Here is a 9663-nt window from a genome sequence, read left to right as displayed (position 1 = left end):
ATTAACCTGGAATGGTGGCAGGCACAGCCAGGAAGGGCGAGCTTTGCTTGGAGCCTTTCCAGAGCATCTGAGCTTTAGTGCAGGAGCTGATACCCTCCCTGTGCTGCTGCTCCTGAGCTAACCAGAGCTCAAAGAAAACATGAAATCCTGCAGGGTCTGGGATAGCACCACATTGTGTTCTCTGGAGGCTTTGGGAACACCTCTGTGTGGCCTAATCTGAAAGAGGCACCTCTGCGATTTGCTCTCAGCCCGTTTCCCCAGGAAAGCTGTTACTAGTCTGGGGCTGATGAGAAGCTGGTCCGGCTCAGCATGAGGAGATGCAGTCAGAGAACAGGATACGGAATGTCCTGCTCCCCTTTTGGTCTCCCTCTTACCAGCACTAGAAGTTGGCTGAGTTGTTTTCTACCCCAGAGATGCTCTGGCCACATCTGGGGGAAGGAGGAGGGGTGAGAGGATGCTCTGGGGAGAGCCTGGCTTAGTGGCAGCCATGCGGCGAGGAGAAGCTGGAGGTGGCGAGTAACCAAGGAAAGAGGTGGCCTCTGCTGCTCTCAGGCGTATGAACCTTAGGTGGGAGCCCAAGACCCTCATTTTCCCTGAGTTAAAGGGAAAGAGGAGCCACCCAGTCCCTGTTTCTCTATCCAGCCTCCAGCTCACCCGGGCTCTAACTCTTCCTGCACCTCCTGCCTCTGCCCTGCGTAAGGAAGGAACCTGTGCAGGTGGATGGGTTCCCAGCCCTGCCAGCCTGCCTCTGCAACAGCTGGAGCTGCTCTGGGAGCAGCAGCACGCTTTGGGCAGAGCCACCCCTTCCTGGGCTGGGAGCGGGGGGACCTGTTCACCCCCTTCAGGCTGACCTCAAGTGTCCAAGTAGCATCCAATGCTGTGCAGCGCTGAGGAATGGCTCCGCGTGCTCCTTGGCTTTTTATGGTAAGGAATGTTTTTGCAACACATCAAATACAAGTGATCATGGCAGCCAGCACCATCCCTGTTACTCTCTTACGGCTGAGCGCTTCACACACCCCCACTCTATGAGCTGAGCACAGAGCTGCGGGTCATGCCACGACTGTGGGAAGGGGCCACAAACCCGACGTGGGGCTGCCCCATGGCACTGGGGCTGAGTCCCTTCTGCCCTCCCCACTGCTTCCTCCCTACAGGGTTCCTGTGGGGTGTAACACTCCCCCCCTGCCTCCTGTTCTGCTCTGGGGGACATGTCTCTGATTCCCAGGGGCTTGGGGCTGGAGCCCCATTGCTTTTGCTGCAGGGGGCAGGTGGGGGGGACATGTGGCAGGGTCTGGCTGTGCTATCTGCCCTTGTGGCTTGCTTGGCAATGACTGTTATGTTGGGGCTGCAAAAGGGGTTTGTCACCCCCCCCTGGCATGGGGACCAGCAATTTTGGGGCTCCTCAGAAGCTGCAAAATGAGCAGCTTCCTGTGGCAAAGCCAAGCTGAGGGGCAACAGCTACTGGTGGTGTTGCATTGTGTGTGTTTTGGAGAGGTGACCTGTCCCCTTTTCTTCTGCAAGAAGCAGGTCCCCAGAGACCCAGCTCTGCTGCTCAGAGTTGTCCCCCAGCCTGGGGGTTGAGAGGTTGGTGGCCAGGCTGTGGCCCTGGCTTTTCCCACAGTGGTACCAGGAGCCTCCTCAGGGCTGGGCAAAGAGTTCGGGGTGCATCTGGCTGCCCTGTGCCTGGTCCTGCTCCCCACCGGTCCCCTAGGCATGTGTGCTGGGTCACGCTGAGCATCAGTAGCCAGAGCAGCAGCAGCCCCAGTGCAGCCCCAGAGGTTTGCTCCTCCTTTTGGCTCCTTCCTCCTGACACCCCAGCTCTTGTCGTGTGGTGAGATAAGATACCTGGGAATCACACCAGTTCCTTCCCCCCCCCCACCACCCAAAAAAGAAAAGATGTATTTTGAGCCCCTCACCAGAGCATAATCCATGGATGGAGGTTTGCTGGCTAGTTTGTATATGCATGAGATGGTTATTTTTATTTTCTTGTGAACGCTATAAAAAGATGAACTCGGGAGCAGCTCCCAAACTTTCTGGGAACTCAACTCTACATGAAGGAGAACAACCAGGGCTAAAAATTGAGTGTTGACTCTGTGGGGCTTCCCCTGGTGTGACCCAGCGACTGGCACCACGATGCCCTGCAGCATCTCAGGTTGAGATCTGTGGATGCAGCTGGGCATGAAGGGGAAGAAACAAAACAGGTCTGGGGGGAGCAGGGTTGGCGTGTCCTCTGCCATGGCATGAAGGGACAGCAGATGCTGCACCCCTAGCTGTGCCAGCACAGGGACCCCTGTCCTTGGGGAATGCAGAGGTGCTGGGACACTGTCCCCATCCCGTGGCTCTCTGAGCAGAGGCAGATCAGGGTGGGAGGAAGATGAGGCTTTTGGCTGCATTTGCATGGCTGATTTGTGTTTTCCCTGGCTGGAAGGGTTGAGCAAGGGAGATAAATGCAGATGTAAGTAATGGAGCTGTTTATACGCTCGGTCCCTGTGACTTATGCTGTGAGCAGGCCTAGACTAAATATAATGGTTATTGATGTGAGGTAGTGGCTGATTTATGACCTTCTGTGTGGGGACAGGAAGATCTGGTTGTAATAACACTAAGTGGGGGAAAACAACTATTTGACAGCCCAAATCTTCCCAGGAAGAAAGGCCAAGCGCTGGGAGGGATGGAGAGGAGCAGGGCTGTGTTGGAACCTGGACCGTGGAGCAGAACCCCAGAGAGAGCCAGGGACCCAGATAGAAATAACCTCCTACATCCCGTCCCCATCCTGCCATGGGCGTGCCACACGGAGGGAAATCTGCACAGACAGATTTATACCCTCTGTAATGACTATTTATAGAGACCTGATCTTCACGGGTGCTTGGTGCTGCTGGGGCACAGCCCTGAGCATCCCAGGGATGCTCAGTGCAGCCTGTTGCAGCTGTTTTCATCACCTCCTCTGGCTCTGCCCTGCTGCAGCATTTTTGAAAGCGTTAATCGATCCTATTCCAGTGATGCTCTTCAGATCGCAAAATGATTGGTCTTTAAATAAAACCCTTGGCTGCTGGTGGTCATGGGGCTCAGCACCTCATGGGGCTCAGCACCTCGTGGGGCCTTCGCAGCACTTAGAGCAGGACATGTGTGAGTCACATCAGCCTCTCGTGTGCGGGTTTGGCTGCATTAAGGGGAGAATGGGCCATTCCTCGCACTGTAGTGGTTCCCCCGCTTGATGGATGTGCTTGGAGATAATAAATGGCTTCAACCCCACACTGGCCACAGTTTCCCTTGGGCCAGCGGGTCCCACCACCCCTCCAGCACCCACCTTTCCTCCGCTGTGGGCCAAGGGGTATCACAAGACAGCGGGACATGGGATGTGGCATAGAGGGTTTATTGCGGCTTCCCGGCTGACCGGGGTCCCTTGGCACCCACGCAGCCCCGGCTGTCCACCCTCATACTGTGGGAAAGCAGTGCCGGTGCTCGTCTTTGCTCTTCCTTGCAAGCACCGTGCCTGGGCTGAGGTGCTGAGCTGTGCCCAAGTTGTCCAAAAGCATTAAAATGCCCTGTCCTCTCCCATGGGACCACAGCTGTGCTTCCCTGGCAAGCAGCACCAGTCCTTGGTGACCTCTAGATGCTCTGCAGAGCCTGGCATGCACTGAAATGTCAGGGATGAGCCATGGTCAGCAGTGCAGAGCAGTGCCCTGTGCCCTCAGCAGTCCCGTACTTGGGCCAATCCATAAGCCCCAGGGAGAGATTAAAGCCCACCCAGCACTGACTGCACCAGGAAGGTTTATCTCTGGATTTCCACATTTCCCTCCTGGGTTTTCCTACCTGAGCTGGATTTGTGCCCGTGTGGCTGTGGCCAGCGCTGCCCTGCGATGCAGCTCCTGAACTGGGACACGAACAAACCGAAACTTCCCGAATATCCCTAAAAGTGCACCCTGTGAACTCCAGCCAGGTGCTGTGTTGGTTGGAGGGACCAAAGCTTTCAGTAGGCTCCAGGTGTAGATGCAACAGGGTGTAAGTTGATTACACCCAAGAGCTGCTTTGGGGTTTGATCTCTCCACTCCCAGCTCAGTGGAAGCAAATCCTGCCCTCAGATCCTCTGTTGATCGCTTGGCTGAGTCCACAGCCAACAGCATTTCTTTAACAGTTATGATATCTGGGTGCATTTGAATGAAAAAGGGTACAATTTCAAGCATTTTAACCCAAAACATAGCCCATCCCCAGCCCTGCGATGCTGCAGGAGGCTGCAAAGGTGGGAAGGAGCTCTGCTAGGTGATATTGAAGGTGATGAAGGAACCATCTGCTTTCTGCTGATGTCCCACCGGCTCTGGGACCTTGCAGTGCAGGGACAAGCGGCTGCGCAGGGCTTCGCTGCCATGGGTCACCTCGCTGAGCTCTGCCTCCAGCGTGCTGACAGTGTTTGTCACTTGGGCCACGTGCACCTTGTTGGCTGCCTTCTTGCGCAAGAGGCAGATGAAGATCTGCTTGAAGCCCTTGCGGAAGTGTTTGGAGACCAGGGCATAGACAATGGGGTTCACGCAGGAGTTGGCGTAGGAGATGAGATGCGAGAGGATGCGGAGCACGTACGTAGCATGATTGAGGGGGAAATATCCGAACCAGACGCAGAGGATGACCAGGTGATGGGGCAGCCAACAGAGGCAGAACAGGATGGCTACAATGATGATCATCCTGGTGACCTTTCGCTTGGCCTTTTTGGACTCTGACATGTCTTGGAGAGGGTCCACAGATCTCCACAGGTAACGAATAGTCCTCACATAAGTGAGGCTCAGGATCAGCACTGGGATGATGTAGCTGAAGACAAAGGTGCATATATCCATGACCTTGCGCTGGGAGATCTCCCAGATGGGGTGGCAGACGGTCAGGTTGGCCAACTGGAACTCTTGGTAGTAGCTCAGGTAAGGGCCCGAGAAGATGACAGAAAGCCCCCAGATGAAGCAGATGGCTGTGAGGGCATTTCTGGGCGTCCTCAGCTCCCTGGAGTGCAGGGGGTAGCGTATGGCCAAATACCTGCATGAGAAAGGGAGAGGGGGACAACTGCAGGAGGGCACAGATAGCTGCTCCAGGAGCAGATTGGAGAAAGGGCAGAAGTGATGGATTTGAGCTTTCCAGGGCAATTAGTACCACAGTAGATTCCCTGGTGTTTCTCAGAGTCCCTGTGCAGCACAGGGGGGCGAGGAGGATCCTTTCCCATGACACTGTCATCACCCTCTCACCTCCCAGTGATGCTTGTGAGGAAGACAGGGATGGTCCCTTTCTGTCCCAGCAGATCCTCACTTGATCATCACTTTGTCTGGCACAAGTGACAGTGGCAGTGAGGATATGGAGGCAGGAGCGAGTCCCCAGGGTCCCCAGACACCCCCTTCCTCATGCGGGCATGTGCAAAAGCACACCACCCCTTTTCAGTTCTGCAGTTAGCTGGTTCCTTAATTGTGCCCAGATCCAGAGCCTCGCGCAAGCCCCTAGTTGCTTGATAGCTCCATTCCTCCCAGCCCGGTGGGGTGCGGGAGGAGAGGCAGACCCTGGGTCTGGTTCAGCTCCTGGCGGGCTGGGGGGTCTGTCCTGGCAGCCAGCGCAGTGCTGTGCCAGGATGGCAGGATCCAGCCCTGCTCGGGGGCTGTTGGGACTCTTCCCAGGGCACTTTCCACATCCCACTGTCTCACGCATTTCAAGCACCCAGCAGAGCAGTACCAGGAGCTCCCTGCCTCTTGCTGTGGGTACTCACCAGCCCTTGCAGAGCCCAAGGCTGAGCTGGGATGGGGTAAAACACAGGCAGGAGCAACAGGCTGCCTTCTACAGAGCTTCCCAGCTAAAACCCACCCTGGGACAGTCATTGGGACAAGGGACAGCACTGGGACAGAAAGGGACGTTTTGCTAATAAAAGGGGAGGGTGGGAAAAACAGTGTCCCAGTTCAAACATCTCAGTGTCTTCTCCTCCCCAAGGTTTGCCCTGTTCCCTGTGGGTTGTTTGGAGGGTAGGGGCTCACTCTCATCCAGGGGCTGCAGAGGGACTAAACTTCTCTCTGCTTCTCTATCCACCCTTCAGCTGCCAGAGCCCATGGATAAACCCCAGTCCTACAGCTTCAGGGTCTGAAAACCTTCCCAGCTGAGTAGACGAGGTCAAATCCAACCCTCTCTGCTAGATCCCATCCCTAGTGGTTACATTTCCCTGCACACATGAACTGGGAAATGAGCCTGAATTCCCCTGGGAGCCTCGGGAGGTCACAGCAATCGGGGCTTGGCTCCAGGGGACTCTGTCGCTTCTCTTGCCTGGGGGGGATCCAGATAATTGGGACTCTCGGGGTCCAGGGACTCCCCCATCCCATTTCCTACCTGTCGAGGGAGACGGTGGCCAGGGTGAAGCTGCTGGCGTACATGGTGAGATAGATGAAGAAGTGGACAGCCTTGCACATGAAGGCCCCGAACACCCAGCCCTCCAGGGTGTAGATGGTGGCTTGGAAGGGGACGCAGAAGAGGATGAAGCAGAGGTCGGCCACCCCCAGGTTGAGGATGAAGAGGTTGGTGGTGTTCTTCACCTGCCCGTTGCGCAGCAGCACAGCCAGGACCAGGCAGTTGCCCACTGTGCCCACGAGGAAGATGAGGAGGTATAGCAGTGGGATGATCACTGACTCGGGCTGCCAGCCCCCCTCCGAGCCTGTTGTCGAGCTGTTCATGGCTGGGAGCGCACAACAAGTGTTCACGGAGCGCACAGCGGGGATGGACAGAGGAGGGTGTGTGGAGATTGCACTGGGGGTGCGCAGAGGGGGTGAGGAGATGTGACAGGGATGCACGGGAAAGGGGATGCACAGAGAGCGTGGTGGGGGGCGTACCGGGGATTGCACGGGGAAGGGGTGCACGGAGAGCACAGCGGGGAGGGCAGCAGGGATGCAAAGGAAAAGGGGGTGCACAGAGAGTGCAGCGGGGAGCGTATGGGGCATGCACGGGCAAAGAGGTGCCTGGAGAGCACACGGGAGATGCACGGGAAAGGGGGTGCACAGAGAGGAACCCGGTGGGGCACAGGCAGAGCCGGCCGGGGTTAGCGGGGCATGCAGGTGGGATGCAGGGGGAGCCCCGGAGGTGCGGGAGGGATGCAGGGGGGTGCACGGGAGCCGGGCGCCCTTCACCTCCTCTGGGTCGGCTGGGAGCCCGCTCGGTGCCGCTCGGCGGTCGGCACGGTCCCTCCCGCCGGCGGAGCAGGGGAGGCTCCGGGGCGGGGGCTCCCGCCCGGCCCCGCACATCGCGCCCCCAGCCCGCTCCGCCGTGGCCCCGGAGGGAAAACCCGATCCCTCGCCGCTCCCCACGGGGATAAATACTCCCCCCCACACACACACCGCGGCAAATGGGCTTGGATCGGTTTGCTCGGGGAGGGGCTAAATTCGGTGGGGCAAAATGCCCTTCGGTGATGCAGCCCCCAGGGAAGTGGCTGGGATAGCGAGGCTGGGCACCCTAAAGGGAGGTGGACACCCAAAACGGGGTGTCTGGGTGGTTTTCCTTGTTACTCCCCCCCGCGGTCACTGGGAGAGGGCTTGTCTAACCGCAGGGGCTGTGTGGTTTTTAGGAATGAGGGTCCTCTTGGATTGCAAATGTATACATTGTACAATATAGAGCTAAATCCTTGCACCAAAACACCCCAGAGGAGAGCTCAGGTTTGCAGGAGAATCTTTATTTTTCCTCAGGAGTTAGGGATCAGGGTAATTCATTGCAGTGATAACAAATCTTTTTCACGTCTCTCTTCTTTTCCTGCCTGCAAAAATGCCTGGTTTGTTCCTTCAGAGCCTTCACAGATGGAAGGAGCAGCTCCTGGGGAAAGCCCAGCCCCAGGGAGCTCTCACACTTCAGGAGCTGCCCCAGCTCCCTGTGCCCTCAAACACTCACAGCAGGGCACTAGTATTTGGGTTTATTGACCATGGTGGTGACTTTGGTGTCCCTTGAGCTGTGGGCAGTTTGCAGGGAGGCCAGGTCTATGCTCCTACTGCAGTGAGCAAACTGATGATGGGAGAAACAGTTTCTTTCCAAACGCCAGCACAACTCACAACACGCAGCACTTTACGCAAAGGTCTGTGGCAGGATCGTCCATCCAGAAGCTGCAAAATAAATTCCTGGTCTGAGATGTAAATGGGTTATTTGGGCAGGAGTGCGGCAGGCTCAGGATCTGGCCTCTAAGGGTGCCCGAAAGCAAAAGGAAAAGGCAGGTTGTAAGGGTATCAACCTCTCAGGCTGCAGGGGCTGGTGGTGCAGGGGTGGTGTGTGCCTGGCGTGAGTCCCTGGAGCTGGTAACCAACCCTCTGTGGATTTATTCTCTACAGCTCTCCCTGCAACACCAGAGGCAGCTCAGACCCACTGCCTTTCTGTAAGGCTCTTGTGAGAGGCTCCACTTAACACAATGGCACAGGCTTGTGTTGTCCTCCTCTCCCTCTGCCCTGGAGGAAGAGCAGAGCTGGCTTTGCAGCAGGAATCCACTCCCCGAGCCAGCAGCTGACAGCTTTATCCTCTCGCTTACAGACTCCAGAGGAGCAGCACAGCTCCATGCCAGCAGGCACGGAAGGCAGCGTGGCAGAAACGTGCCCACGCTAAACCCAGCGACTGTTCGGCCATCGGAGCGGGTCCCTCGGCGTGTGACGTGTGGGTGTTTGCGTCGGGGCGTCTGAACACGGGTGCTGCGGTGCCAACCTCATCCCGGCCTGTCCGAACCACCGTGGCTGTGAGAGAGGAGCAGGCACTGGTAAAACACGCTTCGATTGGTGTGTTTCTGCTTGGACCGAGCGTCGTCCTGAAACACGGGCTGGTTTAGAGGGGAATGGATCCCCGCGAGATGCGGTGGAAACCCAGAGCAGACAGAAACATATAATGGTTGTATTTGTGTGAGTATTTAGGATAGTAGGTATTCAGAAAGAAGTGTGGTGGTTGTTCCTAAAGATGTATCTCAGAGCCAGCCCTAAAGAGCAGCTTTTCATGGAGGTTGTAATAGACTTAACGGTATGTTTGTTAATCAAACCGGTCTAAATGGATATGTTATCAGTGGCTGTGAAACCTGAGCATATAACATGATATTAGTACATGCTGCCATTAAACAACGCAACCTGTATGTAGTCTTTGTAAAAAAAACTTGTTCCACAGATATGTATAAAAGTGTAATTTGGTGTACCCTGCAGAACATTCAGGAAGAGACTGACAGAGATAAGGGCCCAGTTGCATCCTTGTGTGAACGAGATAACGGGGGTCTTCAGCACAAAGCAGAAGGAAAACCAGCTCAAGCCGTTGGAGTCTTGGCCAAACCCAGTGTGCTAGGCCAAAGATAAGAAATGCACGACAAAATAGACTGCAGCCTTCATCCAAAAGACCCCTGCCCGTGATCACCTGGAGACACTGCGCAGGCACAACAGGAAAGAGCCAAAGCTGAAGACTATAGACAAAATTCCTTGGAACTCATTTTAATAAGAATGGCCTTTTTAAGGGAAAGTTATGAATGTGTATAGATGTTCCTGAAATAACCATGACTATGTAATCCTTTACCACATTTAACCCAGCTTGCTGCTGCTGGAAAGGCGCCGTGGTGGAGCGCAGACTCCCCGGTCGCCCAGCGCTGTTTTGCCCGCTTGCCGTAATAAATCCTAAGCAATTTATTCTGATGAGTGCGTGCTATTTATCGTGATCGTCTATAAC

General features: G+C 55.8%; 1 protein-coding gene across 1 annotated transcript; it reads right to left on the bottom strand.

Moving 5' to 3' along the window:
- Window positions 1-4250: 4250 nt before the first annotated feature.
- On the bottom strand, window positions 4251-6797 carry GALR2 (galanin receptor 2). Its single transcript, XM_065852615.2, has 2 exons — window positions 6334-6797; window positions 4251-5010 (listed from the first exon to the last, which is right to left on the bottom strand). Exons 1-2 carry the CDS (start codon window positions 6672-6674, stop codon window positions 4251-4253), a joined length of 1101 nt encoding a protein of 366 aa, XP_065708687.1. The 5' UTR covers window positions 6675-6797.
- Window positions 6798-9663: the final 2866 nt, after the last annotated feature.

Source organism: Patagioenas fasciata, chromosome 18, assembly GCF_037038585.1.
Source record: "Patagioenas fasciata isolate bPatFas1 chromosome 18, bPatFas1.hap1, whole genome shotgun sequence".
NCBI classification, from domain to species: domain Eukaryota; kingdom Metazoa; phylum Chordata; class Aves; order Columbiformes; family Columbidae; genus Patagioenas; species Patagioenas fasciata.
This window is presented reverse-complemented; position numbering and strand designations above follow the sequence as displayed.